Source organism: Gallus gallus, chromosome 3 (genome assembly GCF_016699485.2).
Source record: "Gallus gallus isolate bGalGal1 chromosome 3, bGalGal1.mat.broiler.GRCg7b, whole genome shotgun sequence".
NCBI lineage: Eukaryota > Metazoa > Chordata > Aves > Galliformes > Phasianidae > Gallus > Gallus gallus.
Window position 1 is genome coordinate 70,366,301 of NC_052534.1, and position 15,209 is coordinate 70,381,509.

Here is a 15,209-nt window from a genome sequence, read left to right on the forward strand (position 1 = left end):
CAGGTGGCTATCTACCAAAACCAACATATTCGATGCCAATGATCTTTGTATGTTTCTCTTTTAGCAAGGGATAGGGTACACTACCATCTTTTGGGTAGCGTCTTTTGGACACTTCCGATCGTACAAATAAACGCACAAGCAAACAGAGAGGAGCTTCCCCCTCTGTCTGCTCTCTAGCTTCACCGTGGTGCCGTTGGCCCGTTCCACCTCCAGGACACAGCAGAGCGGATAAGGCGGGAGGCGGCCGAGAGCGTAAGGCACACATCGCCCTGAGACAGGGCTGGGAAGTTCAAAGCGTGGAGTGACGGCACTCATTGAGTACACGGGAAGAGCCACGGAAACACTCATTGGGGTGAGTAACGAGGTACTGAACTGGCTGTGCTGGGAGTGTGGCCGCAAAAACAGCTGGGGAGTTGCCGTCACGGGAGCAGGATCAGCAGGAAACTGCCCAAAGAACCGACCCTGCCGGGCCAGGCCACTACATGACCTGGCACCGCACCCTCCTCGCCCCGCCTGCTCGCTTTACGGCAGTGTCGCGCCTCGTCGGCTCTTTGCGGCAGCGGAACCGGCAAGCCGGAAGGCAGGTGCGCGGCCGGGCGCGGGCGGGGGTCGGGCGGATGAGTGGGGAGGGCGGTAGCGGCGGCGTGGTCCCTCGGTCCCGGCCTCGGCCGGAGCTGGTCTCGCCACGGCGGCTGAGGTTTACTCTCCTTCCGCGATGTTAACGGCCGAGCCGCTGCTGGCGGGGTCAGCTCCGGGGCAGTGAGGCCGGTGCCAGCCCCTTTCTTTCCGCGTGGCCCTTCCGGCCGGGCGCCGTGCAGTGGGGCTCTCCACGAGGGGTGGGCGTGGGACTCCAGATCTGGCGTCGTTGGGCTGCTGGCCCTGCCAGCTCTCGGCGAGCTGTCCTGCCATATTCAGAGAATAAACTCTGAACCCTTCCATGTTCTGCTTAGTGAAGCAGGAGTAAGAGGCTTGCTGCCAAGGGGAAAACGGAACTGGTGTTGGACGGGTCTGAATACTTTCAGTACTGGTATCAATAAACTCAGAAGTAGAAACGAATTAAAAACAAACAAAAAAAGACCCCAAAACCTGTGATCTTGGAGAGTGTTTTCTGGTACTGTTTGATTAATTGCAGGTGGTAATGTAAACTGCCTGCCTGGCTTGTAAAATACGTAACCTTACTACTGCTGTACAGGTTACCACTCAGATGCTTCAGGAGAATATACTGTGTTGGCATTCAAAAAATATTTAGAGCTTTTATAAGTCCTGAATCTTTAATTTAGTTGTTTTTAATATACTGACATTTCTACTGACCCCTTTCAATCTTCAGGCATTTTAAAGGACTGACTGTGAAATAGAACTATTGAAATAGAACCAACAATCTTCTGCAGAGTTCTAAACATGCCTATTGCACTCTGTCTTACTTTTTCATTACCTTTTCTTTTGGAGTCAGAGCTTAGTCATAGTTTTGAGTTTTTTAGTGTAGCTGAAAAACTGTTAGAAATTCCAGAGAAGAGGTCAGAGCACTTACCAACATGGTAGGTTGCAGTTATATATATTTTTAGGGGAAAAAAATGATCAAGCTAACAAGACTGTAGTTTTGATGCAAGCTGGCTTTGGTCAGAAGACCACATTGTATCAATGAGCTTCTGCTTTTTGGCAGGCTCTGTAACAAAATAACTTCCTTTGCACTGGAGTTGTTTCTGGCCATGATAGATAAAATTTACACCATCCAAGATCTAGGTGTGTAGGTATATGGAGGAACTCTTTCCCATTCGTCTGGTAATACTTAGACTCCCATCTACTTCATCGGTGTTTTGTCATGGGACAAAGCATTCATAAAATTCTTTATGAATTGTTTGAATTACATTACTTATTAGACCTCATTTTTTTTTTCTGGAAGCTAGCTTAGCGTTTGGGGAACATTAGATCACTTTAATATGCTTTTCCACTGATTCAGAAAGGAAATAATTTAAGTATCAAATGACAGTGTTTTGTTCTGGTGGCTTTGCATTTATGGAGGCTTTTTTGGAGCTAAACCTGAAGTGGTACTTATGTAACTTACCTGTTTTTGAAGTAAAAAAAAAAAAGGTCGGCACCCTACTCATTTTCACCATTTTATTTTCTTGTTCCTTCCTTTTTGTAGCTGTTTTATAGCTGTATTTGAATGCTATAGATGTGTTCCTCCTTCCAGTAACTTAAATAACCTACATTTGCTGAATCTTTCCTGTGATGTTATGTCTCCTAGATGGGTAGTCATTTTTGTTATCCTCCACTGCACCTTTCTACGCTGATGTGTCTTTCTAGAAACTGGATGCATAATAAAGACAACAGTAGGGTCACTTGATAGTTACCAGTAGAAGGAGTTTTCTTTCATTTGACTTTTTTTAGTAACAGTTAATGAAGTTGATATTGGACACTTTCTAGCCTACATGATTTTTATTAAATTATGCTTTGATGTGTAAAGAAAGAAAAAACCCTACTTTGTAGTTTGGACATACCTAATGTGTTGCTAGAAGTTTATTAGGAAAGTGATAGATGGAATTTGAGCTAAGGGGAGGAAATAATGGCTGTACAATTAATTTTAGAGATGTGAGGCACCTTAATCCCACCTTGTTATCCTTGGATTCAGATAGTAACAGAGATTCTAAAGCTCTATTTTTACACAAAACATTTGTCTTTCCTGGAGTTGTGTGTCTTGTAGTGGCAAATAGCAGGTGCTTATGTTCTGTAATCAGACCAACCAACCAAAAAAAAAGCCCCAACCTACAACAAACAAGCATACAGTGATGCTTTTGCTTTCCTACTGTCTTTCAACAGTCAGTGATTTAAATAAGTGATGAGCTGCCTTTAAGCTGTTGTGTTCAATATCTACCAAGTTAGCTGATTTCATCTAATCCTTCTAATCCTTTCTTGAGCATGCTTGAACTTTCAGTTTTTTTGGCATCTTGTGACAATGAATTTCCAGATTTAATTTTATTCTGCATAGGAAAGGCATTCCATCTGGTACTGTTTTCAGTGTAACGTTCAATTTTGTAATGGATCTCATAATTCCAACATTTATATAGAAGGATATATTCTTACAATAGCCAGTCATTCTGTATTTACTCATTCTCTTTTTTGAGTACCGTATCACCCCACAGAAATGAAGAATTTCATGTTTATTGAAGTACAAGTCCCTACAGGGATCTGTTGTTGGAGCATTCTTTATGCTCATCTGTCCTTGACAAGTTGGATCTCCTTTGTTTGCATAAAGCACTGCTAATGGATACTTGTACCTGGTCTGACTGGGCTAAGGTCATATCATAGCCATAGCAGTTTGTGGCTAAAACTGTTGGTAGTGCACCACTGTTTTGCCTATTGCTCAGTAGTGCATCAAGGCTTGCTTTTTCCCTACCCTGCCTGTGCACTGAGTAGGCTGGGAGAGGGCAGGAAGTCAGGTGCTGTGTAGTGTCATGTTCAGTGTAAAAACTGAGGTTAAGGGGTTGGTTTCTAAGGTGTCCCAGTTTGGAGGTTGTAAAGGAAATAGTCTGTCTATGAGATGTGATGAGACATGTTGTTGTGTCTTTCATCTATTAAAATGTCTGTATCTCTTTCATGCATTTTCTATTTTTTGTTCTTTTCCCATCATCCTACTGGGGTGAGGATTGAGCAAGTGGCTGTGTGGGTGCTTGGCTGCTGGCTGTGGCAACCCAGCACAACACTTAGTTCCATTGCTTAAAAATGTGACTGGGGGAAGAAGTGGCTTTCTCTGGTTCTGTGGTAACAATGCTTACTGTGATGGGAAAGATTTCTGTGCTCTCTATTCCTTGAGGTTATTTTGACTGCATGACATAGACTATTCCCCTTGAAATTGTACACACCAGCTACAGAATGGGGAGAAATAGAGGAAAGATAAGAAGACTGGTGGACTGAGATAATGGCGGTTTAATAGGGAAAGCAAAAGCTGCATGTCCAAGCAAAGCAAAAAGAGAAATTAATTCACTGCTTCCTATTGTCAGGCAGCTGTCTGTCACTTTAGGGAAAGCAGGGTCTTCGGAAGACAAATGATTTAACCATGAATGGCCCTTCCCTGGGTTTTTATTGGTGAGCATGGCATCACATGATGTGGAATGTCCCTTTGGTCAGTTTGGGTCAGCTGCCCTTGCTGTGTTCCCTCCTCCTAAACTTGCTGGAAAGATGAGACTTGGTGCTGTGCAAACATTTTACAACAGTACCAAGGTACTGGTGTGTTGCCATCACTGTTCTAGCCATGAATGCAAAGCACAGTGCCACACAGGCTGCAGTGAAGGCTTATCTCCACTCCAGCCAGATTATGGACTTTACTGTGAAGCTCTAATAGAGGATTGTATAAGAAAGGGGAAAGAACTGTATGGGAGGGGTGAAAAATATTGTTGGTAACTTAGGAAAAAATAATACATAATGAGGATAATACCTGACAGTGAGTTGAGTGCATTAGAAGGAGTGTGGCCAGCCGGTCAAGGGAGGTGATCCTCTCCTTCAACTCTGCCCTGGTGAGGCCTCACATGGTCTACTGTATCCAGTTCTGGGCTCTCTGGTACAAAAAAAAAAAAAGACAGGGATCTCCTGGAGAGAGTCCAGCAGGGGGCCACAGGGATGATAAAGGGCCTGGAGCATCTCCTCTGTGAGGAAAGGCTGTGTGATCTGGGTCTGTTCAGCCTTGAGAAAAGGAGACTCAGAGGGGATCTAAATAATATTTGTAAGTATCTTAAGTGTGGGAGACAAAGGGACATGGCCAACCTCTTTTCAGCAGTCTGTGGGGACAGGACAAGGGGAAATGGCCATAAACTGGAGCACAGGAAGTTCTGCATCAGTATACAAAGGAACTTCTTCACTGTACGGGTGATGGAGCACTGGATCAGGCTGCCTAGGCAGATTGTGGATTCACCTTCTCTGGAGATATTCAAGACCTGCCTGGACACCTACCTGTGCAGCCTGCTGTAGGGGCTTGCTTTGCAGGGGGGTTGGACTCAAGGATCTCTGGAAATCCCTTCTAGCCCCTACAGTTCTGTGTTTCTGTGAATACAAACTTGGTGATGTCTGGTCCTAATATTTTGAATGTATATGGCTCTGAGATGTTAAAATGAAGAACTTACTCTTCTGTACATATTATCACCTTTGCTAAATATTGCATGCAAAAAAACTAGTCAACCCATTGACAGGCACCTGCCAGTGCCCAAGTGAAAACTTGCTTCTCTGTGCTCCCTCTGAAGTATGAATTACGTCATTTACTTGTTAATATGGTAAAAATATAATAGTATTTTTTGTTTTTACAGATTATTCAGGAGTCAATTCTTTAAATCTGAACATAGTTTGTATATCTTGCATGCTAAATATTAATGAAAGTTCAACATCAACAACTTCTAGTTATGAAATAGGAGAATCTTGACTAATGTGGCTATTTCTTAGCTTAAGCTACAATTTGTCTAAAATGTTGAGAAATTTTCTGTACATTATAACAGAACATGGCTACATGTGACCCTTTCAAAAATGTTACAGTTGGAAACAGACCTGCTCTAGCCTTATGTTTCTGAAGACATAATGGAGGTATTTTCCTTCTCGCTATGTCAAACAGGAATAATAACGCTATGCCCTCCTCTCTATTTTTCTCATGAAAGAAGCTCACATTTCTGATGTTTGTAAGAATTGTGGAAAGATAATAGTTTAGTCTTGCCACTGTAGGAAACTCTACAGGTGTCTTTCTCAAAGTATCTTGTCATGTGTATTGCCAACTTTACAGGCAGTCAGCCCAGAAAGAGTTGTCAGCAGCTTTCGGTTTGATTTTCAGTTTGTAAGCATTGCAATATTACATGATTGTAGTATCTCTTTTTTTCTTTAAGTTCCTATTTTTAATTGTAATAATAATTTTTTTCAAATAGAAAGCTATCATTTGCTGATCATTAAATACCTGAAGTGCTGTTTGAAGTCTGCCCTCACTATGTGAGATCTTGAAGACGATAGACTCTGTTTCAGGTAGAAGTTTCTGGGAACTGAGTCTGGTAGCTGTGTACATTGATTTAAACAAATGAATAAATAAAAATAGTAGACTTTAGGAGGAATATCGAAAAGATTGAGGGGTTCCATACCACTTAAATTTACTCACCCTTGGAAAAAAAAATTACATTATGATGTACTGATGTAGGACTTAAACACAGCAGCTTAGTGAGTAACACTAAGGGAACGCTTATCAGGTCTGTGATATCTAGGTAGGTCTTCTGAGCCCATTCAGAATTGGAACAGTTATAGAGGTGAACTGGATAGAATCTGCAGTTTCTGATTCGCGATTACTGTGTAATTTTAGGAAGGTATTTACTGTATCTTTGCAATGAAGTGTGCATGTGTCCCAGAGACAGTTTTGATGTTGAGATAGTTGCCCTTTGCAAATAATCAGTTTTGGGGATATGGTTACTGAAGTTGATATCTAAGAGTTTTCCTGAAACTTCACCTTCTCTTCTTCTCAAAAACTGAGACAAGTAGAAAGAGAATGATTTAAACACTATTAAATGTATTATTATTAAAATAGTGCAAGTAGTACTGTGTTAATGAAATTGATGCTTTTGCATGGACAGTTGGTTATCTTTATTTACATGTAATGGCTCAATTTTTCATATTTCTGTATTCTCAATTACAACTATTGATAAATCATGATTATCACAGGATGCTGAAAATAGAATGAACATATTTGTAGTTGATATTTCTGGGAAGTTTTCATTTAGTGATAGCTAAAGTTGATCTACTACATGACAATTTTTTTTAACTTAGAAATACTGTAGAATCTGCAGTTTTTTTGGAGGTGATCTAAAAATCTGCATATTTCACTTTTCAAAAATAGTTGTGTAGTTTACTTTAAAGTACTTGAGGATTTTTTCCTTGTTTCAGATCACCAGCATTACCCACATTACTACCAATTTTATTGATGAAATTGTTGAACGCGAAGAAAGATTTAATATTCACTGTAAATGAGAAGCTCTGCTTCAGTGCTTTCCTAGAACAATTGTTTTTAAAGATTAAATGTGCATCTTGGTCTTGGCTGTACTGTGATTGTTCAACTGCTGAGTTGTCTGCTAGGTGCAGTGATTTTTATTAACTATAACTAATTACTGCAGAAGTGCTTGACGAGGACTGATGATATATGTGAAGACAGTTAATTTAGAATTGACATTCTGTCTTTCCAAGTGATGTGAACTTTTCCAATGGCTTTTCTATGAAAATGGAGTTCATTTTACATGATACTGAATATAGCATGAATTTTGTGATCCACTTCTCATGCAGCTAATGATATGAGCCACTTACAAGTCATTGCAGTTATTAGACATCTTTTTTTTATGATGAATTCAGCAATGTATAAAATAGAAGTGTCATAAGGACCAGAGACAGAATTGTTTAACCAACTTGTTCATAATGATTTTGGTGGTTTCAAGGCTGCTCTGAAAGTAGTGCCTGCTAATTTCTTATGTTGGCTCATGATGTCAGGGGCAGATGTTAGTGGTGTGGCGGTAGAGGCTGAATTTTTCCACCAATATTCCATTATCTTTTGTTGCCATTGTGACACATGGTAGCAGAGGGCAGTCTGACAAAATGGCTTCTGATGTGGAAGTGTGTATCAAGATGTCATTGAATTACTCCACAAAAAAAAAAAAATCCTGCATTCACTGACATTCATCACTACCTACTGAATGTATGTGGAGATCAAACAGTGGATGTGAGGGTAATGGGTGATGTGTTTCAGCAGTGGTGACAGCAACAGTGGGTCGACTCCCTGGTGCAGATTTTGACAAGCATGGCATGTAGATTCTTGTTCATTGCTGGCAAAAAATGCATAGCATAATGGGGATGACTGTTGAAAAATAGTGCTTTGTAGGTGAGAATTTACTCCATTGGGTAGTCTTATTGTGTTCTTTGTATCTGTTGTAGTTTCCTTAGAAATAAGTAGGAGGCATTAATTTTAGAGCAGCTTTCTCAGTGAGTGTTTCAGCTTTAAAAGACACTCCTCCATGGTTAACCTTTTTTTTTATTTGTCTTGTCAAATGAATCTCAAATTTTTCCTGTCTCTGAGAATTTCAACACCAATATAGATGGACTTGCCTACACAGGCAGAACATTTCCAATTTGTTTTTTTGTCTGTCAGGTCAGTTTATCAGAATTACAAGTGATTCTGTACGTACATATGCAGCAACATGAGTTCTCTTATATTTGTGCAGGGATGCATTAGCTGTGTGGCCATTCAGTTTCTATGTCTGGGAAAAAAGATCAGTGCCTCATGGATACCTACATTAAATGTCTTATATTTTGTCTCATAGGAACATAGCTTTCTTAAAACTTAAGGCAGCTAGTAGGTGGTAATATAGCTCTCTAAAACTTTTTCCCACATTTTTCCATAATACTTTCCCATAATGTTTTGATTTTAGCTCTAACCTGTTTCAGAAACTTTTTCTAAGTTGTATTTGGAATCATACAGGTTGAGTAAATGTGCAGTAAGGGAGCAATTGGACTCTCATTGTCTCTTTACATTGTAAGTTGAATAATAGCGTACAGGCGCTCTTGGGGATTGCTGTCTTGGTCTTTCATTTTATTTTACTGAAATGCTTTTTAAATGCTGAAAAATTTATATATATACTTTCCTCAGAGGGAAAGCTTTGTACTTTCTTCAAAAATATTTGGAGGAGATGCTCTCACTTTAAAATCATTCAGTTCCAACCTTGATGCCTATTGAAAATGTGCTTTGAAGGAGATCAGAGTTATGAGGGATAATAATGGCACTGAGTGAATAATAAACTGCCAGTTACTTTGAACTGGATTGTAACATAGTATTTAGGGCATTTGTTTAATTGTCGATAAATTTGGTAAGTGATTCAGGTGCTTAAGCACACATCTGTTGTCAATTTAAGAGCCTTGTGTAACCTTGTGTCCAGCTGCTCTTTCTGAGTGTGTGGAGGTTTCACGAGTCACACTGACCAAGGGAAATACCTTTGATATGGTAAAGGATCTCAAATGCCAGTAGGCACTATGCTTAGGGACTAAATCCCACCCAGATGCCTGTCATAAGCAAACCATGAATCTTCAGCATGGTTTGGGCACAGATCTTCAAAAATGACTTCACCTGGAAGGATGTGGGTGGATGTGTCTTTAAGTGCCTTTAAAGAAGTGGGAGTTAGGCTTTGCATGGTACTTCTCTGTAAATACTTGTAGTGTCTGCTTATATGCACATTGTAAACAGAAATGCAGTAGGCATGTGAACTACTGGATGGAGAACTTATGTAGTGTGTACAGGGTTTGTACCTCCAGTTATGTTTTAGGGGCCAGTATTAGAAACTGGTGGTTTCTTGTAGTTGTGTATGTCTAGGCACAGTTGCCTGTTATCCTTGAGAGACACAGGTGACTGCACAGTGAAGTTTATTCTATTCTGGGTAATCCTTGTGTTAATCTGCCTTGTTTGCATAAAGGTATTCACTCATATTTATATGGATAATATTTAACAAAACTTCCTAGAAAGGATGGATTGTGATAACTTTTACCTCTTTCATAATTTTGTTCTACTTAGATCTTCTTCTACAGTGCTACTAGCTATATCTTCACAAGAGCATTTTCTGATACAATTACTTTGTTTCTTATTTTTTTCTTTTTGGGAAAATTGAAGAATTTTGTGATATCTGGGTGTATCCATTTCCTCCCTTTATGTAGTGTTAGGTCACTTCATCCTCCCAGATCTATTTCACTTTTTGAAGTGAGATATTAGGAGAGAACACCTTTTGTTATTCTGAAAGTGCTAATGTGTGTACCTATAAGCCCTTCTGATGGGAGGAAGGGAGGGATGCATGGCACACAGCCATGATTTCACTTCTTCATTGTGCTGAAGCATTTATTCCAGTTTTGATATTGACTGTGATCAACACCATGTACCAAACAGCCTCTGAGTCTGCCTGGGCACACATTTCTTAATCTTGATGTCTTCTCTTCAAAGATGGAACAGGTGTTTAATCCATCTTTGTGTGGAGTGGAGATCTGCAATGTGCAATCCAGACATCTCAAAAGAATTCCAGTGTGATGTCTGTGCCTGTTGCAGAAAATGAGATATATGAACGTAAACAAAGTATGCAATTATTAGCACATCTTATGTAGGTACAAAATACAAAACTGGAAAGTACTAACTACTACTATAACTACCTTGCATTAACCTGCCATTTTTGATTAATATTCTAGGATCTATTAAACCTTCATCTGTAACTGCCAACTTTATTGTTAGGTGCTGAACTTGAACTGTTTACAACAAAAGTGCTTGGATAAGTTCAAGTGAATTTAAGGTGTGGAGCTTTTGCAGAGGATCCAGAGGAGGGCTGCAAAGATTACCAAAGGGCTGGAGAACCTCTCCTGTGAGGTTAAGCTGAGGGAACTGACCTTGTTCAGCCTGGGAAAGAGAAGGCTGCAGGGAGACCTGATTGTGACCTTCCAATATTTAAAGGAAGCTTACAAACATGAGGGAAAACAACTTTTTACAAGGGTAGATAGTGATAGAATGTGGGAAATGGTTTTAAACTAAAGGGAGATATAGATTAGATGCCAGGGGAAGATTTTTTTACTGAGAGAGTGGTGAGGTGCTGGAATAGATTGCACAGAAATGTTGTTCATACCTCATCCCTGGAGGTGTTTAAGGTCAGGTTGGATGGGGCCATGGGCATTCTGATCTGATACTTGACCTGGCGTCTGGCAAATCTGCATGTGGTAAGAAGTTTAGAACTTGCTGATCCTTCGAGTCCTTTCCATCCTATCATTTTATGATTCTACTGATAATGCAAGTGTCTTCATTGTTTTAAAATAGTTTTTTTCAGCTGTCACTTGTCTTTTTAGCTTTTTCATTAGTAATTTTTCCACTATGGCAAGTGAGAGTGGAATGATGTTTTATCAATGTACTATATGGTCCATAGCAAACTGCTATTAATTGCTGATATCTAGTGTTATTTAAATTACTTTAGTGATCAGTAATAACTTCCAGTTTTCTAAATGAGAAGTTTACACAGACAGCAAAGAATTTGCTCATGATTTAAATTTATAGGCAGTGTAGGCAAAATCTGGTAAAATATCTTAACATTCCTTAAATAGTTTAAACAGGATAACTGCTGTGAGCTTTTAAGGGATGTACCAAGCCCAGTACTGATTGCTACAGAAGCTGGTACTTCAACGCAGCCTAACTACCAATTGTTGTTTGTAATTCTGTTAATGATGTGGTATTCCATTGTTTGTAAGTAAGGAAAAATCTATGTACATCTTGAAAATAAAAGTGCATCATTTGATCAATCCCATTCTCTTACCCCTGGCAGCTGGCTAGTTTTGTTAAATAGGCTAGAAATATTAAAATGTTATTTTTTGTTTGTTTTTAAATCTGTTGGACTGTGATGCTTGTAACATTTTAGTGGAGAAGAGAAAGAGTTCTGTTATTTGCTTACAGAAAAAGGCCAGAAGTGGGAGGAAAACATAATGTGAAAATGCCAAGTGGAAAACTTCTCCTCTAATGTTGGTTACCTTTTGTAATAGCGGTAACAATGTTTTTTAGGTTTAATGAAGGAAAAACCTGCTGAGATCCATGCTGACTGTTAGGTTTCTCTTCAAACAATAAAATGTGAATAGTTTTGTACTTGAATTCTCTTTTAGTTGAGTGTAATCTGCTTTTATATTTTCCTTTTCCACATAAAAAGTTTATGTTACAGTCACATTTCTTTTAAAAAGAGAAGTAAAATAAGCTTTAAAAGATATTGCCTCTCCACAACCAACGGTTTACAAAGGTGAATACTGCTTTTCTTGCTTTACAAACAGAAATTTAGTGGAAAGATGAGTTTGTTTTAAAAGAAAGTGGAAATTTGAGATATTGCTAGGTATTTGTAAACTCCTGTTCTTTTTTTTAATAAAAATGTTAGCAGAATGTGTCTGAATAGTCTTTATGTGTTAGCAAAACCTGACATTTTTTGCCTTATAAAGTTACACTCATTTTAGGGTTAAATTCCCCTTGGTTGAATTTCCCTTGGTTTGTTCAATACAGAGCAGAGGAGGCTTAGAGGAGGTCTCATGGCGGCTTCATCTCTGCTTTCTGGTGGCAGTGACGGGGCCCGAGAGAACAGCATGGGGCTGTGTCAGGGAAGAGTGGGGATTAGGGAAAGGTTCTTCACTAAAGGGTGGTGGGCATGGAACAGGCTGCCCAGAGCAGTGGATGCAGCCCAGAGCTGCTGGAGTTCAAGATGCATTGATTGGGACGGCACAGCCACAGGGTCTGAATTTTGTCTGGTGCTGAGGGGAGCCAGGAGTTGGATTCAATGATCCTTATTCACAAACCAGCAGGATCATTTGATACAATTTATCAAACCTATGATTTATTTTTATGTAAATTTATATTGTATGTCAGATAGGCACAGCATTTTTGACCTAGCGTTTACAGCTGGCTCTAGTATGTTATGGAATCATATTGTAAGATCATATACCTGTTCTTGCATCTATCCTGTTTTTGAATTGTGGGTATTGTCCCCTTGCAAGGCAGATTGCTGTGCCCTTGTGTGGATGTGCATTGCATGCAAGCACTGGAGTTAGCCTTGGGATAAGGTACAGAATCCCTGGGTATCTGCACTGTCAAGCCATCCAGTTCAGACCACAGGTCCATATGATGAATGAGATTGGTGGGTACCTCTGGAGGTCTTTTTGCACAACCCTTGCTCAGACAGGACCTTGTACATCAGGTTGCTCAGGACCATTTCCAGGCTGCTTTTGAGCCTCTCCAAGGAGAGGAAGGCTCCATAGAGCAAGTTTTGAAAGGGTTTATGTGTGTGTAGGGCAGAATTTATTAATATAAGCTTAACTGTAGGGCTTCTGGGCTGGATTTGACTGTTTGGCCAAGTCTGTGCTCAGGGAGAGAAGTCCTTATTTGTCCGCTATGTTTCCAGGTGTTTTATTTTAGAAAGTATTAAGAACTCAATTAGTAAAGGAGGAAGGAGCACTCCCTGAAAGCCACTCTTTTTAAACAAATGGACCTGATGGAGAAGCTTTAAATCTCCTAAATGTGTGTATGGAATGTGAACTTTTCAAAAATTGGCTTCAGATTCTTAGATTACTATACACAGTATTTCAAAAAGGATAAATTAATATGCAATAATATAATTCTAATACCTTTATTGTAAAGGTCCATAATTCTACAGAAGAAGGTATTTGAGTTTAAGTAGAAAATACATAGCCAAAATATCATCTTCAACAACTAATGGCAATGCTGTTGCTGGAGCAGTATGAGTGATTTATCTTTTTTTTTGTTGGGTAGGGATATATTCCCTCAAATTTTGAACACTAGTTATCTGCTTTGATTGTACTTATGGTGATGACAGCATGTTTTCACTAGGAACTATGCTTTTATAATGTGACATGTCATATATTCACTGAATACCTCCAGAGCCACAGAGTTGTTTTTATGTCTGCTTCTATGCTTGAATTTGAACATGTCCTCTCAATCTGCTTCAAAGACTTGTTTGTTTTCTTTGTTGTGGTGGTTTTTAAATGTTATATTTCCACATTTTGTAGCTTTATTATAGCATTTCTCTCAAGAACATCAGCTGTTGTGATAGCTTTTTCCAAAAAGCAACTTCATGTTAGGTTGGGAAGCAAAGATGCATGACAAGGTGGTGACATTTCTCTGCCTGTGATTGGAATGCTGATTTGCTTTTGTGCTATATTGCAGCATTGAGAGCTAAAACACAAATTATGTCATTAGATGAAAAAAATGTTAACAATAATTGGATTAAAGCAGGGAGTTCTGTGCAATGTGTGAATGTTCAAAAATTGTTTTAGTGACTTTCTTAAAGTTATTAGATTTCTGGATGGCTGATGGTCTTAGGCATGCTAAGAATGATGCAGGCCATTACATTTGTAATGGTATCATTAATTGTTTCAAGAATAATCTAATCTATCTATTTGCTACCACTAGAAATTGTAGCTGTGCATTAGAATTCATTGAACAATTTAACTGTGGGCGCCTTTCAAAATGAAGCAACTTTGAAAATAGTTTCTGTAAAAGGCTTGGCATGAGTACAAGTTCAGTTGAAAAACAGATGTGTTTTGCGGTATAGATATGAGCCTATTTTGCATAGGAAATAAGAATGTGCAGAAGTAGGCTGTAGTCCTGGAGAGTGCGGTGCTGTGTGTCTGTGTGCAGCTGTGAGATGAAAACACCCTAAGGCATTCTCTTTTAGGTTTTCTGGTAGCACTTTTTCCCCTTTTTCTCTTATAGTAGTCCAGTGATACACATGATCCTTTTTTTCCTGTCTTAATTTTCTTTGCTTACTTTGCTGTTCAGAAATTGTTAAACAGTTGCCAAAAGGGACGTCCCTATACCAGTGCTAGAGGCTGTTAATGACCCAAAAGCCATCAGTGCACACTGGTTCAGGGGAGACCTTCAAGCAGGTGGTAATGGCTCACTGCTGTTTGCAGCCAAGTTCAGTTGCCTAGATTTCAATATAATCCTCTTGTGTTAGCAGTGTTAAAGGAGTAACTGCTGCTGTACTAATAACTTTAGGGAATAGAGAGAAGAACATGCTGAGTAACTGCCTTGTGTTTTGACTGCTATCTGTGACTGCCACCTCCCTGTCTTGAGTCTTGCTTAAAAATGTTTTTGAGTGAGATTTTTAATTTCTTTAGTCACGGTGCCTTCCAAGTTCTATTTGCTCAAAGAAGTCTTTCAAGTTTCTGATGTGAATTCATGTTTGTAGCATTAACAAAGCCATCTTATTTCTTTTCTTCTCATCTAGGTGCTTGAACTGGGATTTCATTTTTTATCCTATGGATCACTGAATGAATAACAGATGGCCTTGCCACGTCTTACAGGCGCTCTACGCTCCTTTTCAAATGTCACTAGACATGATGATTATAGCGAAGAATTAGCTGACTTAACGGTAAATATAATCATAATTTGAAAAACAGCAAAAAAGATAAACTATTAATGTATGTAGTAAGAATTTTGTAGTGTTTAGAATGAAGTTAGTGATGCTGAATTTAGGTATGTTCTTTTTTTTTTTCCAAGATATGCATTAAAGTAACAAATGCATTGTGGAAACCTGTAATGAGAAATGAAGCTGGAATCCAGAGAGTTGTAAATAGAGGTTTTCTGATAGAAAACAAATATCACTTCTGTCTTCAAGAAGGAACCAGTGAACTACAGGCTGGTCAGC

General features: G+C 39.2%; 1 protein-coding gene across 1 annotated transcript in view; it reads left to right on the plus strand.

The window, feature by feature from the left end:
- The first annotated feature begins 553 nt into the window (after positions 1–553).
- The window catches only part of ASCC3 (activating signal cointegrator 1 complex subunit 3), a 260,498-nt gene continuing 245,842 nt past the window's right edge, over positions 554–15,209 (plus strand). Inside the window, exons 1-2 of the mRNA NM_001305211.2 lie at positions 554–584; positions 14,790–14,933. Of these exons, the coding sequence (NP_001292140.1) occupies positions 14,844–14,933 (90 nt within the window). The 5' untranslated portion in view covers positions 554–584; positions 14,790–14,843. The remainder of the gene's footprint in view (positions 585–14,789; positions 14,934–15,209) is intronic.